This window comes from Branchiostoma lanceolatum, chromosome 6 (genome assembly GCF_035083965.1).
Source record: "Branchiostoma lanceolatum isolate klBraLanc5 chromosome 6, klBraLanc5.hap2, whole genome shotgun sequence".
NCBI classification, from domain to species: Eukaryota; Metazoa; Chordata; class Leptocardii; order Amphioxiformes; family Branchiostomatidae; genus Branchiostoma; species Branchiostoma lanceolatum.
The window spans coordinates 5,570,872-5,593,681 of NC_089727.1; the positions used below are offsets into that span (position 1 = coordinate 5,570,872).

At 40.9% G+C, this 22,810-nt stretch overlaps 1 protein-coding gene across 1 annotated transcript; it reads right to left on the minus strand.

The window, feature by feature from the left end:
* Positions 1-2,112: 2,112 nt before the first annotated feature.
* Positions 2,113-20,861, minus strand: LOC136436234 (glutamate receptor 4-like). The gene is made up of 16 exons (XM_066430036.1): positions 20,247-20,861; positions 19,070-19,219; positions 13,854-14,111; positions 11,682-11,860; positions 11,117-11,170; positions 10,540-10,662; positions 10,015-10,182; positions 9,221-9,325; positions 8,605-8,712; positions 8,153-8,374; positions 7,154-7,521; positions 6,437-6,635; positions 5,878-6,125; positions 5,469-5,583; positions 4,855-4,989; positions 2,113-3,252 (listed from the first exon to the last, which is right to left on the minus strand). The coding sequence occupies exons 1-16, from the start codon at positions 20,344-20,346 to the stop codon at positions 3,118-3,120; spliced, it is 2,667 nt and encodes an 888-aa protein (XP_066286133.1). The 5' UTR covers positions 20,347-20,861; the 3' UTR covers positions 2,113-3,117.
* Between the last annotated feature and the right edge of the window lie 1,949 nt (positions 20,862-22,810).

Below are 22,810 nucleotides of genomic sequence, written 5' to 3' on the forward strand. Positions count from 1 at the left end.
TCATCAATACGACTCTTAAGATAGAAAGCGTAGATGAAACGATCTTTTGATCTCACCGACATACCCTTTGATCCGTACATTTAAGTGGACGATAAAGTTTCAGGATTAAGCTGTCCCCTTTGTCCATTCTGAAGCGTCTCTCAAGATAAGGCTTTGATTAAACTTCAAATCTGTTCCGTCTCCAAGGAGGTGGTAAATAATCAATAAATTATCGTCTTCCACAGCTAGCTCTCCTTAAAATGTATAGCAATTTCTTATTCAGCCAATGCATTTACTTTCTAGTTTAAGATTAAAGTAGCAAACGAGGTCGATGTGATATTCTTTTCACGCTAGCAGTTAGGAATATGTTTTGATGCGTGACAAGACAGACACAATGTCTGTGTTTAACCACCTACAGAGGTCTTGTAACAACTTTGAAGTTCCTTTGAACTGTCGCCGTCGCTTTTCTTGAAGAAAATGATTATCCATATCGCATTAGCTCCGGGGTGTATTCATCTGAAAAGAGTATTTCAGTAATCTTCACAGCACGGCGTCTTAAATACGCACTGATCACCAGGCAGAGATAAATAAGCAAATGTGCTGCCCAGCTTGAGGTCTACTTACCGACTGAAATAAGTGTATCTCACCCCCACAGCCTCATCTGCTGGGTATTCCCAGACGTTTTTGACGCACCATTAAAACAAGCTTCGCGCCGAGTAGGAATTGTTTCACGCCTCAAGTTATTTGAGCAACTTTGAAGACGTATTTTGTGCTTATATGCCACCCACAATCACAGCGGTCTAACAATTAACAACACTTGAAGAGATGAGAAAAGGAGTCCTCTGTGTGTTCAGAACAGCGCGTCTGAAGTGTACGGATTTGTCCAGCATCATTTGAAACCAGTTGGAGTCTCGTAGGACATGATTACCCCGATTTCGATGAACAGGGTCCTCATCATGCGGAACGCGGTAATCTTCCCCCGGCATAACCCATTTCAGAGGAATTAAGTGCCAAAATGGATCGAGTTGTTTTGACTTGTTCTGACCATAATTGTGCGTTACTACATTGGATCGGAAAATGATTCCACAAAATAGCATAGACATCTAGCCGTATAAAGGAACTTTCTGTATGTGACGATAATGATTATAGACATAAAACGTGGTTGTGCCAGATGAGAGAAGAGTAGGAGATACATGTGAACATGTCTTCAGCGTTAATTGTTCTATCAAAACGCAATGAAACTAAATTAGTTCGAACTTGTCGAAAATCACGGACTGTCACGATCTATCTATCTATCTATCTATCTATCTAATATCTACTTTAGCATTTTGATAGTTTTGGACAAAGTCCAACAGGGCGTGCAATGCTTGGGTGTGGCATGTCGTTCGATGTATACGTAGAACACTCTCACCAGTCAAGTGTCATATTATCGGGTTGCTAAACGTACTTATTAGGACAAAACTGCCGAATCTTTGATCAATTTTGCAAGACCTGTAAAAAGATGTAAGGCATTTATTCAAAGGAACTGAAGCTACATTTAAGTCCTTCTATTCATCTCCGCCGTAATCCTATTAAGAAGGACGGAAAGTAGCAAGGATGATAGATTGAATGATGCAGCCATTGAAGCTGCTTACACAGGCTGTAAGATTGCCTGTGGGCTGATGATAAATCACGCCACTCCCGGTGCGCTGTATTGTAGCCGGGAGCTCACCGTGGGACTGCATATAAGGATGCACAATGGAGTGGGCGATGGGTGGGGGCTTACAGTAAACCCTATTTTCTTTTCGCTATGGTTGATTGCTAGTCTTTTGTACTTCACGCATTGCACGGAATCTGCATGTGATACCGATAACCCTCGACCTGCAATAATGGCGGATTTTCTCGCACTGCACGAGTACGAACACTGAACAAATTTACGGAATTTTCCGGACCTGCAGACTTCCCATTAAGATCACATGTCCATCATGAGTGCGGGGATTTCCTGCATGTGATTTATTTGGTTGCAACATATGTAGTTGTAACTATGGTGGAAAACTGTGAAACAAGACATCAACTTGTGATACTAATGGAGATCTGAATAAAGCAAAAAAAAAACACAAACTTACAATGAGGAAAATGCATTTGCGTAGAACATTGAGTTACTGTTCCATTTATTAATTTAAAATAGATGAGTCAAACAGGGGTGTAGTTATACATTATGTGACCCCATAATCAACGACAACACGATCATAATTTAGCTATCAAACTTCAAATACAATTTCTCGATATAGATACAGCATGAGCACTTCTTACCGTTAAGCTCTGATAATCTGGTAAAGTCAGGCGTCTCATGGTAGTAAGTCTTGGTTACTGGCAATTTCGAGTGCAAAGGTCTTACAGCTGAACACTCACGTCATCATGTAAAATTGACCATGACTTTATATGGTACCAAACAATAGGTACACACTGTACAAAGGCGCATTACAGCATCTATATTTTCATTTATTAGACGTTATCTGATTTATGTCTTGAATTTTTGTAGTACATATACATTGTCATTGCCAGAACACATGCACAACTGAACACTTTGAACTGTGCCAAATTTCTACACCAGTTGATATAGATATATATTTATATATACATATATTGCTAACATGTCGCGCTATATGCTAAGCAATGAATGCTTTACTTTGAACACTATATGGTTCTAAATTGAAATCCAAACAACATGTACGAAATTACACACATTGACGTCGATACTCAGATGGACTGTTGACGCCAAGCATGTTGCTCTCTCACACGTTCTTTGAGTGCTAATCTCATTTTACCTACTGATCACTGACACGTCTAGTACTGAGTATGCTACATTGACTAATCAAGTTTTGGTCACAACACTTGCTTATGTAGCTATTAATCATCCTAATAGCCGTGCCATGAAGAAGCCTACTTTTGGGCTGCAGTAGACGTGGAAATCTTTTCTACGGTCTGTTGGATTACAATCTACTTTGCGAATCTTTCTCTAAGTGTTGCCTACATGAACGCCATGGCCAAGCCTTCTCGTTTGGATTACGAATTACATATATCCTGTTAAAGGAACAAGTTCCTTTGGCCACTCCATCAACACTTTCCTTCTGCGATGTCCCTGTTCCCCCTGCCTGGCTAAGTGTAAGTCATTTCATACAGACTCACACCGCTCGGTCTTGTGATGGGCACCGATGACATGGACTTCGGGAACGGGTCAGTCGGGGACGGAACTCTTCCGTTTTCACCTTTGACCGACATCCGGTTTTTTACCTTGGGAAGTAGAGACAGAGACATTAATGAAACATGTTGGATATAAGAGCGTTTACCTTGGGGAGTACAGTCAGAGACATAAGTGAAACGTGTTGGGTATGAGAGCGTTTACCTTGGGGAGTACAGACAGAGACATAAGTGAAACGTGTTGGGTATGAGAGCGTTTACCTTTGGGAGTGCAGACAGAGACATAGGTGAAACGTGTTGGGTATGAGAGCGTTTACCTTGGAGAGTGCAGACAGAGACATAGGTGAAACGTGTTGGGTATGAGAGCGTTTACCTTTGGGAGTGCAGACAGAGACATAAGTGAAACGTGTTGGGTATGAGAGCGTTTACCTTGGGGAGTACAGACAGAGACATAGGTGAAACGTGTTGGGTATGAGAGCGTTTACCTTGGGGAGTACAGACAGAGACATAAGTGAAACGTGTTGGGTATGAGAGCGTTTACCTTGGGGAGTACAGACAGAGACATAGGTGAAACATGTTGGGTATGAGAGCGTTTACCTTGGGGAGTGCAGACAGAGACATAGGTGAAACGTGTTGGGTATGAGAGCGTTTACCTTGGGGAGTACAGACAGAGACATAGGTGAAACGTGATGGGTTTGAGAGCGTTTACCTTGGAGAGTGCAGACAGAGACATAAGTGAAACGTGTTGGGTATGAGAGCGTTTACCTTGGGGAGTGCAGACAGAGACATAAGTGAAACGTGTTGGGTATGAGAGCGTTTACCTTGGGGAGTGCAGACAGAGACATAAGTGAAACGTGTTGGGTATGAGAGCGTTTACCTTGGGCAGTGCAGACAGAGACATAAGTGAAACGTGTTGGGTATGAGAGCGTTTACCTTGGGGAGTGCAGTCAGAGACATAAGTGAAACGTGTTGGGTATGAGAGCGTTTACCTTGGGGAGTGCAGACAGAGACATAAGTGAAACGTGTTGGGTATGAGAGCGTTTACCTTGGGGAGTGCAGACAGAGACATAAGTGAAACGTGTTGGGTATGAGGGCGTTTACCTTGGGGAGTGCAGACAGAGACATAAGTGAAACGTGTTGGGTATGAGGGCGACAAGGGCGTGCAAAGAAAGGGAGGGTGAATCAACGATAGTCGCAAAAAGCAGTACACTCTGAATCGTCTCAGTGAGTCTAAATTAGCAGCATCCAAAGATGAATCTCTTTTTCCTTTGACAATCGATGAGTGCAAAATTGGGTGACCAGATTAACATAAGATCACCTTCTCCTCCCTGGAATTGGAGGCAATTATTGCTGACACTGGTCACGTTGCCATCCTGTCCGGTAAACCAGTTCTATTGATCGTTTTATGTATAACACACTCCAGGTAGTCTACAATTATCCTAGACACAGGGTAAAGGTACAGTCCATTCAATTACGGCATTAGAAGGGTGATCTGGATTTTGATAAGGTGCCGTGCCATTGTTTGCCATGATTACACCAGTGAAAATAACAGGGTATGCTATAAGAGACAATCTTTAATGATTTAAAAAAACTACCTAATCCTTTGAGTCACGAGATAACCTACAATATTTGCAAATAAAATACGTCAGCGTTCATAAGAAGACCAAAACACAAGGTGATGGTAACTGATGTAACCTTTGATTTGTTGGCTTCTACTTTGGACTTGTAGCAGAATTCCAACAGGGCCGCCATCATGGCCAGCCCCAGACCTCCCACCAGAATGTAGAAAACACCAGCCACGTTGCTGAGACTGAGAGCACTGGTCTCTCCCTGTTAGAGTATACAAAAGGTCATGGTTTAACTCTTTGTAAGTGCAATGTAGTTTTTGACATTGCCTTGGATTTCTACGTTTATAAAACGCTACAATATAGATAGTCCACTTGAGACATGGAAGACATTAACAACCTGTAAACAATCTGAGCACAGCCGTCCGTTCACCCAAGTAATGAAAGAAAAGATTCATGAAGCAGATCTAGACTAGGATGATTTTTATTCCATAAACTTTAGCCAAAATTTGATAATATGAGATGAGCTTAGTTAGAAAATAACCATTAGATTTTTTTCAATGTAATATAATTGATGAAAAACTGTTCGATTGTTATGACATGTATAAGGTGATGGTTTTGACTACATTAGACCGCAAAGTTTGTTTTAATAATCGTCATGCAATATTTGTGTACATCATGGTGGAATACATAATTGTGACCCCCCCCCCCCAAGAGGCACACTGTAATGTTGTCATTACGTACTTTCTTTGTACTCTCCACTGGGCCGCACTCCCCTTTGTCGTACCACCACTTGTTCTCCAGATTTTGTAGCTTGCCGTCCTCCCTTAACTTCAGTACAGCAAGGGTTATCTTGTGTCTAAAGAAGTGGTTAGTGAATATCTTAAAATTGCATGATATTTGCACATCTCCGGGAAATGTAAGCCTCTTAAAGATTTTGAAATTAATTTTCTAATGTAACTACGCCAGACATCATTTAAATCACATTATATATATTTTAATTTTTTATTTTGTATTTCATACTCTGAGGTTGATTTCAAGAAACTTAATGGAATTGAATTCACAAGACGAAACCTAATAAGAACTGAATAATTGCGAAATTGAGTCATGACAAGTCTGCATAAATTCTTAATTGCAGCGGCCTAACACTCACCTCCATGGCGACTCTTTAGGCATGCCAATGCCATAACCCTTGGAGTCTAAGTTAGATCCTGTCTTGATCGTGTCACAAGGCTTCCGCTGGGCGATGTAGTCGTTGATGGCTGACTCCAGTAGAAAGGCGTATTTTCCTTTCGACTGCCGAACGTTCGTGATGCCCTCATTGTTGTTGTTCATCAGTGGACTCGGCTCTGCCTTACTCATGAAGTTCCACATCTTTTGGTATACAGGAATGGTCGAGGACTGCAAGGGGTAGTATATTATTACAAACTTCAGATGTACCACAGATTATGTCAATGTTCTAACTTAGTATCACACAGGAAAATATTAGTGGACAACCTGAAGTGACAAGTCAACCGTACATACTCATGCTACATCTTCAGAAAAGACGCTGTGGCCGACGTATAACCACACAGTTTTGCTAGTCAATGAAAAAAAAAGAAATCTTGGCAGTTCTTAACAAAGTAAAAAAAAATGCCCTGTCAATGACAATGAAATATGATACATGTCTTTGATACTCCAAGGACTCAAAGGTTAGTCGTTTAAACACCTACTTTGAAGAAAGCCTCCGTCGATCCAGACTTCACTATCCCATATCGAATCTCGGTCTGCTTAGCGAGGTCATCTGCAGACTCGATGGGAGTCACCATCCGCTCCACCGTGAGGAACGCAGCCAGGTTGGCGGTGTAGGAGGAGATGATGATCAGGGTGAAGAACCACCAGACACCTCCTACTATTCTTCCGGAAATTGATCTGAAATGCGTTTGTATGTTGGAATGTGCTTATATGCCATGTTAGATTACAAGCTCAGAGTGGGTAAAACACATGAAAAATTAAGTTGAAATATACCAAGTTGTTCCAAACACGCATATTGATAAACCATTATTGAATTTACCACAGACTTCAGTTTTATTCTTAGGAGCGATGTTGATTTGATTATATGGATGACAGGCGCGCGCATCAATTTTCTTCCGTTTCCAGAAACGTTTTCGACTATGCTGTAAGTCGTGCAAATGCAAAGTGAGCAAACACATACCGGATATTGCAAACAGAAATGTCGGAAAACTTCAAAGTCAATTCCAAAGTAAAAAAAAAAAACATGTGAAAAAACAAAAGTATACCCATATGTCCAACTTTCCTGACCACTTGAATTGCATAATGAAGGCAATTTTTTTTATTCGCACACTTGCATCAGTTTTGGGGTTCCTAGAGGATGTCATCCATACAATCGAATCAAGATGGCCTAAGTACATCGAAACGAGAGCACCAACCTGGGCGAAATGTCGCATCCTTGCTGCATGAAAGCGCCCAGAGAGAACCACAGGCTGTTCCAGATGCCGAAGTCATTAGTCTGCTCCTCGTCCTCAGACCCAACCCCACAGGACTCTGCGGGGTGCCATTCATACGGACTGAATCTACTGACCAGAAAAAGAACTACACTAACGCCTATGTAGGCAAACAAAATGCACATCCAAATTTCATACGCCAGAGGGTCTAAGAAGGAAAAGACTCCAGGTTTGGACTTTTGTGGTTTTTTGATCATGATACTGATTCCTGTACTCGTGTATGGTTTGGAGAAGTCGATGACACGCTCTCGTACCAAGGTGATTGTCAGTGGGGCCACGGCCAGATCAGCTTTCTGCAGGGCAAAAAAAGAAACATTAATAACCAACATCAAATTGAAAGCGATATACGTTGGTTTCCTTTCCTAATTTGAGTGATTTCCTGATTGTTTTCATGACAAAATGATGAATTGCCCGATGTCTAGCTTCAGAGATATGAGACAGAAAATTCTTCATATAGAATCTGGCAGGCATAAACGTACCCCTCCTAATGATAGAACATGCGAATTCTGTGAATTATGTTGAGAATGAAACCCACTTTTTAGTCGATTGTTCCTTATATGAAGATGAGCGGCAATCGCTGTTTAAGACAATAGAATTATACAAGAAATGTAAAAAAAAGTCAAAGCAGGACACTTTTATATACCTGATATCATGTCCAAGAACGAATATGGTCAAAGTATGTAGTCATGTTTCCAAATGTTTCAAAAAGAGAGAAGAAAGTGCTGGGTGATCAACATTAGTTTAGCAATAGTCCACAGTTTGTCTGTTTTTCAATGTTAGAATTTTTTCAATGTTCAATGTTAGAATGTAGCATTTTATCAATTCATGTTTTGCATTATGCTTCTTATAGACCATCTGTGCATTTAGCCCTTCTGGGCAGAAATATGCAATAAAGACTATTATCAACATAAAATGTCGACTTACCCCTTCTATCAGTTCACCAACCATCCCGTTCCACTTGCCAGTTGTTTCATTTTCTGAACCGTACACTCCATCTGCAACGATGTGGATTTTGTACGTGAAGTTGACAATTTTTGCAATTTCTTCCAGCATGTCCACAGCATACCCTTCGTATTGGCAGTTGACTTTGTTCGGTGGACATCTGGCCATGTCCTCGGCACTTTTGTTCATAAGGTAGGGCGGCTCCTGTTTAGGGAAAAGATATGGAAATGTCATTCTCCAAAGATTACCATCATAGTTTGTTTTACTTGCTACAGCTATAAACCTTATTTTTAGAGTGCTTTTCAACACAGGAAAACAATCAAGTAACAGGTATGGTTGTAAAGTTGTTGTATGTGTTATAGCAATGATACTTCCTATACTATAACTCCACTATACACATAAAAAAAACAGACAACACGGGAGGACCGACTCACAAAGATGGACGTGACCCGTAAAACTCTGTCTCTCAGAGGGGTTTGGGACGTCGGTGCCGTTACTTTTACTTCCACCTTCGTCAGTTTGGAATTCCTCCATCTCCAAACCTGGGACGAATAAAAGCTAAAATGTTGGAAAGTCGTATGTGTATGTACACGTATGGCAAGCTCTACAGATTGAGGCCCGACTTACTTGTCCGCTTAATGTATTACTCTGTAACATAGAAAGAGAACATGGAGAGATACCCCAGGCATAATTACATGTGGTACCTTCGACACCGGTCACAATTATCATATAGACACTGTCATGTCAACCTAAAGATGCAATAACTTGCGGAACAATATAAAGCTAAGTAATCAAAGAAGACATACAAAATAAAGCAGCCACCTTCAATACTGCCATTTTCCCACCTAAAGCAGTTTGAATTATGTTACTGAGTAAAGTCATTTAAGTACAGTAGACTAGATGAGTTTCATATGTGTATGAGATGTTAATATAACGTAGAAAGCATTTGTTGTAAATTTTTGGGGTTAAAATCCTACGCTTAGATCATTAGATATCTGGTTGTGACACAGAATTGTCTTTTTTGAAAGAAAATGCAGCACGACCACACACCGGTATCATCTGGCGGCTTTGCAGCTCCAGGCAGTGCACCGTGTAGTTCTGGCGGCGACCGAACCTGTCAAACTCGACCCATCCGGTCACGCCCATCGTCTTCACCTACGAGCATCAACCATCAAACAACGTCAGGACGTAACACAAAAACATCACGATCACGAACAACAAACTTTAGTACAACAGTAATAGTGTGTGTATCTCCGGCATGCAGCTGCTATTGATATTGTCTGAAATTCGGTTAATTCCGATGTGAGTCCTTGGATACGTACTTGACTAACCACTTAACCTATCTGTAAGACAAGTTTTTACAATCATGACATGTTGTGAATCCTGAATCGTCCTCTGACTTTCAGAATTAGTAGACAAACATGTATTTGAAACTTGATGGGTAAAGTTTTGCTTTTACTCATCAGCACAGTTGGCTGTAAACGTAACTGTACAAGGCAAGACCAATGGGAAAGAGTGAAACGAAGAGAGAACAATAAATAATTCGTCGGCATGTGTGTGTATCTGTATCAGTATTTATATTGCCGGTATAACCGCCATTCGGCGTTACATACCAGCTTCGCAGGTATGCGGCGCAGCAGCAGCTGGTTACATTACACCGAACGACCTGTCACGTATAACCTTCGCATATCTAACTGCATGCATTGTTTAAAGCTGTCTAAAGTAATGAAGATGCTTCCACGGTACTTGGTTGCAACGAGTTCTTCATTCTCTACGATCGCTCTTGAAAAATACGAATTTTTGAACACATCAATCCTAGCTCTATCCTAGTGTGTGTGGTTAACCTTCTTCAAGCTGCTTCTGATTCCATCCCCAAACCGCCAGATGTTGTCTTCCTTCTCACACGCGGGAGAGGTGTTGTCTGACAGGTTGATGTCAGCTCCATCCTTCTTCAGACTGTTGAAGGCCGTAGAAATGATCCCAGCGGCATCGTAAGTCAACGCAGCTTTGAACTGTTGAAAAATGAATAATAAGAATGTGCGTTGATGAAGATTAGACATCCAGGTAATAAGATACGCCAATAATAATTACTCAAGCAACTGGATAAGATTTTGAAACAGTCAGACGTTTCAGACAGCATCCGCTATCTTTCGTCAGTGACTACTAGTAAGTAAAGATCTGGCAGAAACAGGTTTTATACAAAAACTCTGAATAGATATGTTAATGAAGTGAAGACAATTTCACATGGTTCCAATAAGAATGTGCAGTATTCAACATTTTTGAAATACTTTTTCCGCTACACCATCTATATATTAATATTTTGCTAATGAGATTTCCAACAACCGGGATAAATAAAATTCTTGTCTAACCCCTATGTTCTTCCCGATCTTTTGGAAATCTTTTCTGTCATCTCTGAGCGGATCGACGATTTGGAAGCTGGTGACTTTGGCTTGCCCGTACGTCAGGTTCGCTTTGTTCAGCAAATGGAAATCCTGCAGGACAAGCATTGGTTACTTTCTATTGACATGAAAACAAGATGACCCTAATGATAACAATCCGACAGATTGTAACAACAGCTTACTCTAATTTTAATCATCGATAATAAGGCATTCGTGGCGATACTTCCTGTTGAAGTCCTGAGCGAATTTGTACATCATACCAATTGACAGTTCATCATAAGTATCGATTATATTCCACGTATCATTTTTGCATGCCTTACTTGCGACAGGCTTGCTTGCATGGAAGATTATGTTTTTTAGCAATGGTTTACCAAAATGTAAGATAAAGTTTTTGCGCACGCTTGATACTTGAATACCTTTGTGTAAAAGGAAATAGACGTACCTATCGAGATGCCTTGGTCTGTGATATGTTTAAGGAAATAGAATAATTAGTCTACTATACTACTAACACCGGAACAGATACCAATAGTATGAGTCGTAGACGTACCAGGTTCATGAAGATATAGTGGTAGTAAGACGTCCACATGTTCCTTTCGCTTATCTGGAAATGGCAAGGCAGAGAATTTTAAATCTGTAAGGCTAACATGATCTACAAATACTTAAGATGCATGCGATGCCAGATCACTACTGTACATGTGCAAACAAAGCTGAAAAATTGCGGATAATTCCCAGCAACTTAATGGACATGGTTTTATGGTTTCTATGGAAGGAGAGATTGAGAGATAAAAGGAAACATTTTCAATTACTTTTATTAACTAGCGAAACTCGCTAAAGTTGTTGGCGAATTCGTCAGTGTAGAAGAAAACGAAGAGATGTAAACATATAGCAATTTGCTACGAAATAACGAGAAAGAGAAAAAGACAGTCCAAAATATATACAGATGATTTCGGTCCACAGGATACATACATGAGATCCAGCCGAATAAATCAAATCAAATCAACGTTAATGGCTGAAGCTTAGTTACATACTGTGACTCCATCAAAAATAAAACTGTGTGTAACCGTATGATTAGACAGTTTCAACAAAGCACAGGATATTATTAAACTACAAACCTTTTTCAGAAAAATTTCTGTGGTTCTCCTGTCCAGATCGATGATCACTTTTCTTTCTCCCTCGCCATCGATGGTCGTGATGGTTGCGTTCGCGTTATCCACTCCGTATAACTTCCGTGCAATCACTTCCGTGTCTTTCATCTGGACCAGATCCATGACTTGTTCCAATGACGACAGACCTAAAATGTGCACGCCGAGACATCAATGCCTGTATTTAACTCCATGAGTAAAGGACGTATTGCTTTTGGTCTTTCTCTGTGTGTGTGTCTGTACTACAGCAGAACGTTTTTGAACGATTTTTGTTTCTTTTGTCCTGGATATGCAATGTTTGTTTTTATTGAGCGGAAGAATACAGAACATCCATATCCATAACGTAGAGTCTATGAGAAGGCAAATTCTAACTAATCTTCAAAGCTCCATGAGTTCAAAAACTCACCTCGACCAATGATGCCACCAAACCAAGTGGCGAGGAGTAAAAATCTTACAAGATAAAATGAAATTCTCAGCATTTTATGCATATATGACAAGCTGTACGCTTGTCACTGTAGATTGTTATTGTTTGTGCAACTGTCTGATGTAATTGATGACCTGTGGAGTCGGTAAAAAAACCTTTCTTCAGAAAGATATTGGGATAATACGTTTTCATCTACCAAGCATGTATTACTTTCTTCTACTCGATCAGAAATAATAAAGCCAGAAGTGGATAGTCGATAACGTAGAGTGACCTACAGATAGCTGTGAATAATTTCATCAGGTTGGTAAATGACTGAATCGCAATGTTCTTTTATTCACAACCAAGCCTCTTGTAAAATACTTGGTCGTGAATAAAAGAACCTTGCATGCTATTCTGACCTACAGATAATTGAGGAAATTCTCCAGTGTCTTAAAGATTACGACCCAATACATTGCATAAGATCCCTTCGCTCATCATTTCCAGGAATCATACCGACCCCACAGGAAGAGGTTAGGCCATCGGCTGCTTCATATGTGCCAGATCGGCATTTGTGCACCTCATCGTTTTCGTTATCATCTCCGAACATCAAAGGACAAGGCTCTGGTGGGTGCTTGGGAATGACTATTTGTACTTCATGGCAGATCACCAAGATGCAAAATTGTTGGTGCGAAACTTTCTACCTGACCTTTGCCTAAGTAATGCCCTAGTTGAATATTGAAATTGCACAATCGTGTTTTGTCGTGGGTGATCTATGAAATGAAGACTACAAGAAAATATTTGAAGACAGAACTTCGATGTTTGGTGTAAGTTGCAAAGGGGACCAGTGGTGAAGTGGTGCCGCTTTACTTTATATGTTTAATTTACCTTGATGATTTAGTTTGTTATCGTGAAATTGATTTATTTTTTAGATATAAATCCATAAATGAATCGGTAGATTGGTCTCAAATTCAATTTCCTGCCACAGTTTGAGCGAGTTGTTACGTCATTATTGGTGACTTATGATTATGAAATGATGACGCATTGCAATCTTAGGATCCACGAAGATTAAGTTTGAAATACGAGTAGGTTTATTGAAGGAGAAGAAGTCAGACTACCAGGCGCCTGCTGATAAATCAGGGTCATACAGGTGAAAGATTCTTCTTACACTCCCTTGTCTGACGATCTGTGACATCTAATATTTTTCCACCCTGCTGCATAGACTGTTGATTGCAAAAGCCCATATTTCACAGTCTAATTAACCACATGATTTGTTTCAATGCATCTGATTTGAGGTAAACTGAAAGTTAAGTTTACATCGAAAAAGCTGTTGGTACACGTATGTGGAGATACCTGGCTCTACAAGCAAATTAACATAGCCTTAAAGTTAAAAAAATTCCAGTTCATTGAGGTCAGATGAAGAAATAATATGCAAAGAGCAAAAGTTTCACCTGTCCGTGTAACTGTAATGAAATCGAGACTAAGCTTTGCTGGACATGTATGGAGAATACCTGATCATCACAGAACAACAAAAACTGCTATGGCCTGGAAACCAGAAAGCACACAGCCGAGTCACTTTCCGGTGAACAATACAAAATGATGCCCAAAAACTTGCATCAAATTCACCACAGAGAATGGTAGCAGCGGCACAAAAGCGTTCGCCAAGGGCACATGCACCTATGCAAAAAGTTGCGGGATTATCTAAGGTCTGAAGTAAGATTAACTCAAGTGACCACGCCTACCTTCGTCATCATCGTACACATAGGTGAAGGAGCTCCACTTGTAGACTTGGTTGATGAGGTCCACCAGAGGTCTGGCCAGGTTGGGTCTCATGTAGACGACAAAGTCGGACCGTTTGCTGTAGGCCGGCGGGTAGCTTGGCGTGATGAAGCTGATCTGTAGGTTCCTGGAGTAGGCCTGTATGGCGTCCAGTGCAGGCATGTCGTACATGCCGAATATGGCGTACACACCACCGCTACCTCTCTTGATTTGTGAGCAAACTGAGGAATACAAATAGGAATAAACATAACATAAACATGCAAGAAATCATTGTATGCACACGACTAGACTCGCCGATCAACCTGACAGGAATTACATTGCCGTTCTCAATTATGCCGAGGTGTTCCACTGCCTCAAAAGAAGTGAAACCAACCAACACTTGATATATATTTCGGAGTGCAGTATACCTTCAAAACTAGTTCTTAATACCGTTATACCATTTCATCTATCATTGCCTGCACTTGCAATGTTGCATGTACTTGCAATTAGCATTCAGGCACACATATGTAATAAACTTAATTGAATATATTTTCAAAGACATATCATGGATACCTTTCCTATGTTCATATTAAACATAATCATCCACAACATTCACGTGTCGAAACTCTTTAAGCCTTTCATAACCATCGGAAATTCTGAAGAATATCAGAAATGCAGTATGCACAGTCCGGTTGATATGATAAATGCTCCATGATTGATATGATGGTCGCCAGATGGCTTCTAAACACCACATGTCGCTATTCGGTATAAGGTCAAGCTGGTAATGTAACGTTAATGGCCGTAAATAAATCAATGCATATATCAGTAGCTATCTGGTGATGTTGTGCAGTCTGTTGAACCTCTGCATATAAAGCAGGGCCATTATCGTCAGAGATAAATCCTGTCCAACCGAGCCTTGCGTCTATTGCATGGCTCAACCGCGCAGCCCTTGATGGGTCCAATGTTACAGTTATGGGGGCATTGACTTTGAAATAACAGATAAATATGGCGCGGCGTACTGTTAGACGTACAAATGGAGCTTGGCAAAATATAGAGTACTGGAAGTTATCAGATACTAATTTGGCCATTCATCAATTACGCGTATGAATATCAAAGCAGCGACCCGTGGGTGGATACTCCGCGCGGCGAAAGTTATATCCTTACTCATATGCTGCTTCCTTTGACCATGTTAACTTGCCCCAAGGCTAACGTATAACGTGAACAAAGTAAAGGTATGCAACTGGCGTCTTTGAAATATTGATTCTGGTAGCAAAGAAAATATACTTTTAAAGCTTATGTAAGGATTTACAAAGAGATACTGCCTATCTTTTTGCTTTGGGCAACGTTCTATCAATACGTCTTGTACCGTATAGTCCTCTGGCTGACATAACGTGTCCTCTACGCTGTATTGCTTCCTGAAACGTTGGTTACTTGTTCCCTGAAAAATTGAAATAACATCGACGTCGCTTCCTATTTCGTGCCTACATGTGTGGGTAATTCAATCTGTGACCACATTACGCCTGCGCACTGCACGCCAGTCTGCACATTGGAACTTGAACCATATATATCTGTTCCTTATATGATATGTATAAACCTGCGTCTAACAAAATGGACCGTTATGACGCCGAAATGTATTCTATTCACATTTTTGTAAATCAGGATGATACAAAAATGGTAGAAGTACAAACTTGTATTGTTAACTGCTATAAGCAATTGCGAACAATCCAATAAAAAAGGGTGTGTTTTTTGGCATCATATTCATTTTAGGCACGTCCGCAACTCGTAAACGCTGTTTATTTCCCAAGTCGCAAAGCGACAGGAAGACTGCTCATTGATGATTGCGCATGGAAAATGATTGCTCATTTGCATAGTGGAAGCTACTTGTCATCTGATGATGTCAGTGATATTCGCTCGTAGCTCCGACGCTGTGACAGGCAATTATGATGAAAAGATAATTTCCAACACCTGGCGAGCGTCAGCAGCCATATGGTGCACGGAGATAGGCACTTATTACAGCTTCCCTGGTGAGCTGCATGAAACGTCATCAAGTGAACATTCATGAGAGGGTCTGCGACTTCCTAATGAATGAATTCTACGGCATTCACTGGGCTCTCTGATGCTTGGTGACAAATGACTGCATTAGCAATCTATGAACATTCTGCTGAGACTGCTTACGTCAATGCTGTCAATTTATCATTCCACCCTTGACCTGGAGGTCATTTAAACCTTATATGCCTGACTATTCACATCATCTCGTGTGTTACACATTACATGGATAATAAACATAGACATAGAAGGCATGATCATTTACTCATGAATGATTAAAAATTGACGGCAGCTGAGAGATTTATCAAACCTTGTGTTCACGAGGGCCATTTATATGTCATCGTATATAACATGCTTAAGCAATTACTGTGAGCAGTGTTTACAATTTATGATTGATCGGTTGACCACGTTTCCACCGACCCGTCATACTACATGGCACAGCACTATGAGCTCTGAAATCCAGAGGACATAATTTATATTCAATTTTTGTAGTTCTAATTAGTATGCTGTTCCGTAGCTGTAAGTCATATCATGTGTGTATTGTAATCATAAATGTATACTTTGACGTGTTGTACGGATGGAATCCAGGAATGGTAAATTAGAACAATGCTAATCCAATGGATATCTAATTAAACATCAAACATCAACGCATGTTTCTTAGACCGCAAGTAAACAATAAGGATACACTTTTAGCTGTTGAAGGCACAGGCATGATATCCTGCCTTCTTTTTCTACATCGAAGAAACAGGAACCTTTTAACTTGATGTAAACCATGTTGTTTTACTGATACAATACATCCGACAGAAAGCAGACCACACACTTATCAACATTCCTGCATGTCCAACGACCACATGCAGCAAATTGCACCAGCTGGGTTCAGCCGGCATGTTTCTGTGGTGATTGTACCACCGGTGACATGTCCGTTGATTGCTGACATGACATGTTAACTCCAGGAAACCGTGCCACGACCTACTTCGTTATCCATCACTCCATCAAATGATTTCATCATGCTGCAGCCACCCAATCCACCGGACCCCTCTAGGCGCAGTATGTCAACCTACATTTCCCCTACAGTTTTATCGATCTTCGAGTTTGTTGTCTAATTCTCTATGTATGTCATTTTTATCCGTGTACAATGGCACAGTTGTTCCCATTATAGGGTAACATAAGCTGATGACAATGTTTATGTCGACAGTAAAGAACGTTCTGTGCAAGCCAGTGTTGTTGTCGAAGTACGATGTTTGACAAATGAATGTCTCTGTTTTGTACGGGCTTGTCTAAATGGGATTCCTGTTCCTGACACAGAGGTGAAATGAAGCATAATCCATCAGTGAGCATGCCCCATGAGACCGGACTTGTCATTTGTCAACTACTGCAAAGAACAAAGCTCTTATTTCCATGCTAATCTCTTTCAGTCTTCCCCTCTCCGTTCCCTTTCTATTTCTCAAAAAGAGTCTTCTTTATGTAACATGACAAAAGATAATACCTAGTACGAGACCATTATACATATAAGGTCAGACAAATTGAGATACAGCAGGGCTTAGTGTCAGTACTGTGCGTGGGTGATGTTATCTGGTATTTTTTCTATGTTGCTGCAAAGTACCGCTCTATCAAATGCGGCTATGGAAATCTGTGCATACCCACTGGGGACTAGAACGAAGCGAGGCCCGTCCAGAGGTGCCCTTGTGAAACAATGTAGCTCCGCCCTATCTGTTAACTCTATATTGACATTGACGGATGAACGGCTAATTCAGAGATATGAAGGTTCCTGGGGGCAGCGCATTTATATATTATGCACGGACGGCCCTTATCTGGATAGCGATTACCACTGAAGAAGTTATAGTGCCCTTACATGTGATTGATGAAGCGGGTTAATCAGCCACCTCCATCGCATTACCGATACATTTACACGGCAGCCTCCGCTAGGACTCGCGTAGTCTCTACCACACTAACTATGCCGGCTATAGGGAGAATATTTGCCAGGGTTTCACTGGAAGGCTCCGTTAACCAATAAATGGGCGAAATGTGATCTTCACCATTCCTTTTCTGCCGAATTCTACGACTCATACGCCCGTAAGAGGGTAGGACTCGCGTAACAGTCTCTGCTAGGAATACCGGAATGCTACCTTGCTATATACTGCTGAAGCTGTTACTTTGATTTACTTGCGTTCTAAGTTACTTAAGATGTCTACTTATCCATAAATGTTAATCTATTTTAGTTGACCATTATGGTTATTTGTTGTACAGTTATGTTATTTCATGTTTGGGTACTCCCGCTATGTATATCCTGGTGAAATAAATGAATAAATAAGCAAACTGATATGAACTGAAATGAATGTACTAAATATGTGTAGTACAGGCCGGAAAAAGCAATGAGAGAACCCCCCCCACCCCCTTCTGCAAAAACATTCTATCGCTGGAAAATTGTCAGTCAATCACAACTATGCAGGTTTAATGGGCACTCCATCAGGGACCTCTACACATTCCATCCGCGTTATCATAACGAGCACTCTATACACATTTATCTACATCTATATTACTATAGACACAGATACCCTGAAGCAATGTGTTTACAAACTCTCTCATAAGGCTAATAAATACATCCCACATAAACCTTTATCCAAGAGCCTCAGGCAAAGAAAGTATGCGGTCTATTGGTAGAGCCTTGTATGTTGCATGTTATTATAATAATCTTGCCATCGTGACTATCACTCATCAGCTCACTCCGTTGAAACACCTGCAAAACAAACTTGAAGCCCCCCGAGTTTGTATTCTTCAAAGATTGGCAGGAAACTAATTCAGGGCCTGTGGTTTCATAGGCGTATAGAAAACATTGATGGACAACTTGACTTGTCTTTCCTACTTCTTGAACATTGCCACCCAATACACATCAATTATTCTGTTCTAAGTGCATACATCCCTCTGTAAATGTCATGACTGTTACGAGTGGAGGACAGAATCATCAGTGCAACATTAACACAAGAAGTGTACTATAGTATATTGCACTGAAGTAGATTTTTGTGAATAAATGTTTATGTTGCCACTGTTTCCAAAGACTAACAATGGTTGCTCTGTTTCTTTTCCCACCCCCACAAATTTTTTATTTCTTTTATTTTGTTTGTTCCACAAGAACGGGAACTATGAATGTACTTACCTGCATTCACCATGTTAAAGCTGTTGGACGTGTCGACAATTTTTGGGTCGCTGACGATCTTAAAGGACGCATCCTTAGCTTTGTTTAACATATCCAGTCTGTTGCGGAAGGCGGTTGTCTCTTCCCTCGACTGGTCAGAAAATATGGCGCCTGAAAAATAAGAACAGATGCTGAAGTGAGGATAACTTTTGTGCAAACAGCAATTGGGAAAAACTAATATAACACGTAAAAATTGACGATATTCTTATAGTATTGTAGTTTTTCTTTAGTCACTGTTACAAATTACCACGTTTAACAGTACTGACAGGTTACCTGGCTTTATTCACTTTAATGTAAAATGTATGTTACATAAAAAGGTCAATATAAATGTACACATATCAGACAGAAATTTAAGCAAAATATAATTAATTTATTACATATTTTGAGAGCAAAAAAACAACAACCAAACAATCCACGTTGAATAAGACTCGCTAAATACATTCAACTAACTGTTTATCCACTTCATTCAATATTTCAAATACTGTTTCATCGATAGGTCTTGTTGAAATAAGGCTAGTGGTCCTATACTGGATGATACATTGTTCAAAGATAATATTCTTTGATATTGAAGTTGATTTTTGTTTCCGAAGTTACTGCAGGAGTCGCTGATGAATTAAAAGATAACAACTCCCACCACCTCAGCACCATGGACATGTCACAGCCACAAAGACAGAAATTGAGTGACACGCGAATGCAATTAGTGATTTCATTACTAGAACTGCTTGATCCCCAGAGGGCAATGCAATCTTATTACGGAGCACTGGCAAACATCGGAAAAGTCCTCCGTCTTCATATGACATGAACGGCAACAAGGAATGTGTGCTAGATGCATTTAGGATGTGCTAATAGTATTCAAGTAAATATTTACTTTGAGGGATGTTTGCAGAAACGACAATTTTAGTGCAAATGTATTCTTTATTGTTTATAACTAAATGCTTATTGAAGTATGTTATATTTTGCAGAGTCTTGAAATAACTATTGCTTGCGTTTTACAAAGCAGCACTGGAAATTCAGTGAGTAGATGGTCTTATGGGACGCCATCTTGAGATGTGTTGAACCACACTAATGCGTCGTGTAATCTGAATATGCAACGTATGAAGCAGATTAGCGATGAGAAGCATAAATGGCGTGTACCTACCTATGGGGACATTCTGAGGAAAGGCTGCAAATGTGCACTGCGTGCATATGGTCAGGACGAGAAGGAAGCGGGGCCAGGTCAGCGGTCTGGTCGGTGCCATGTCTCGACAGCCGCGGGAGGGCAGGCGTGTGTCCGTCCCCCTGACGTGTGGTCTACAGCAGTCACCTGTCCTAGATCCCGTCCAGTTCTACTCATCCATCGATCCAGTCCACTACGTCGTGCCGTGGGGATTCGTCCAGGTATCTTGTCCAGAAAAAAATGGGTTTTTGTTGACGCCCAGTCTGGATTTATGGCGGCTGGGAGGGTGTATATTACATGATGTCTCAGGTACAGGAACGGGTAGATCAGTCTTCGCACGGCACAGTGGCACCGGTCGGTCGGCTCTATTGCAGCATCTGGATGATGAGCTGTCAGCGCTGTGTATTCACTATTACACAGCAGGTCTGATAGGTTCATTTACATGGGCCCTCCAGCCGGGCATAGCCACGGCTTCAGCTCATGAATCTGCCATACTTCAAGCGGGCACATACCATTTCCTGAAGAAGGGGGAGGGGGCAGCTTCGTATTTCCATGTAGAACATACATGGGTGACGTTGTTTTATCGGCATGGACGGAGAGTATCATTTTGTTCAAGGGGTGTTTATTCGCCTCATTGTAGGAAGGAACCACTTCAAAGTAGGGTATTTGAGCTAGAGACATTATGAGGAATATACCATTCTATTCAGGGGTGTGATGAGGACCGTTACGATATAAAACAAGCAACGTAGATGTAATGACGGAAAATGATAAATCTTAAAGGTGACAATTTTAAGATCATTTTGCAATGTATATTTTTGTATTCATAATATGTTGGCAAACGATTATGAAGAATACTGAGTAAAGATAAAATATACAGTTTAATGCGGGGGATGTGAGCAAAACTGATATCTATATGCGTAATATCTATCCAATGTGTATTCCTGAATGTTATTTTCATGTAATGACCCAATAACTGCACCTGAAATATATATGATATCTATTAGATGAACCTTCCTTTATGTTGATGTTTAGGTATGCAGGAGGCTACTAGAAATACACATCATAATAAATATAATGCAATGGAATTTGACAGCACGGTTTTGCACATCAAGCAAGGCACAGTTTGGTTTTATATTCACCGTAGGGACATATTCTTGCTTACCACAACCATCTCCAGTATGTATGCCGGCAGCATGACGACATATTCTATCCTCATCTTCATTCAGGGGACGTTCCCCTTATTCTGCGGGCATCGGGAAATCCGCGCGCACTCTCCAAGGCTCTCACAGCGCCCCCCAGCGGGGCACTTTGAACGGCAGATTTAAAGACGTTAGATTCACGAGGATACAGGGAAATATCCCGGATATCGATTTTACGGGGACAGCCCTATGTTCCGACATCCTCGTGTTCCGACACAAGGGCACGGAATTATCAATACAGCACTGTTGCTTTGAATTATTTTACTGTTGTCATTTGAACTGTTGACATATAGAAGCAAAAATTATTAGGTTAAGAATTGTGTCAATATATATACGTTGATGAGTAGTTTCTTTGAAAGATATGGTGAAAATGAGTCTAGGCATTGGCGTGAAGGATGTGACAGAAATGGTGTCAAATCGGTTACGCCCTATGTTCAGACACCTCCGACCCTAACATAGGGGTGTCCGGTTGCTTCTGTATACCTGATCCAAAGGATTACACACAAAAGAACAATCCAGAGTTCTCATATTTCATGTTTCCCATGATAAGAGTGCTCCAGACGTATTGATAATATCGTTCTCTTACACAGCCATGAAGGCAGAACACTGCCCGGGGCGTACTACCTAGTCTTACTGTAGTCCAGTGGGGTTGTGGGGCTCTTCTCTTAAAGAAGGGGGATCCCTTCCTAAAAACAGACAGCAGATTAGTCGTGCGTAACTAAGACATGTCGCTGATGAACAAAATCAACCTTAGTCCTAATAGTGTTTTTATCTAAGGTATAAAGGAATACACAAAACAATAAGCAATGGTTCCAACAATATGTCACATTGAAATGTATAGTGCCAGTGGGGGTTCTTGCCCCCCCCCCCACTTATTTCAGAACCCTATTAAATATTCTTGCCATGATTTACGTCAGGTGAACTCATTTTTCTTTTCCGCGACCGAAAACGACCAAACCCGAGCACTCAGGGACACATCCTTCTCCTCCGGGTCATTTGATGAATGACTCAGCGTAATCTGTGCCGCAACATGCGCCCTCCGCCGCACGAGCAACCGTAATAAAGATACGTATCTCTGCGTCCATATCAACCTACATTCATCGTTAACGTGTGTAGGGATAAAACAACCTGGCTGCAGATATTTTGTTCATCTAATTTTCAAAGCCACTCGTGCATTTCAGGGTCATTGACAGGTCATACCAAACCGTGATGGTACGTGGTCTGAGCAGTAACAAAATGTGACGGACATACTAGTGCGACATCGTCACACAACTCTTCCACAAATGCCCAATGTTGCCGTGATGACATTGTTGGAAATGACTGTTCCATGTGTCGAGGGATTTGCAC

Excerpts from the sequence above, each read along its gene's own strand:
- LOC136436234 (XM_066430036.1), bottom strand. The coding sequence starts at position 20,346 with ATGGCACCGACCAGACCGCTGACCTGGCCCCGCTTCCTTCTCGTCCTG. Across the intron at positions 10,183-10,539 it reads AGATCGGGAAGAACATAGGG|TTCAAAGCTGCGTTGACTTA; the intron begins GTTAGACAAGAA and ends ATTTTTCAACAG. Across the intron at positions 5,584-5,877 it reads CCTAAAGAGTCGCCATGGAG|ACACAAGATAACCCTTGCTG; the intron begins GTGAGTGTTAGG and ends CCACTTCTTTAG.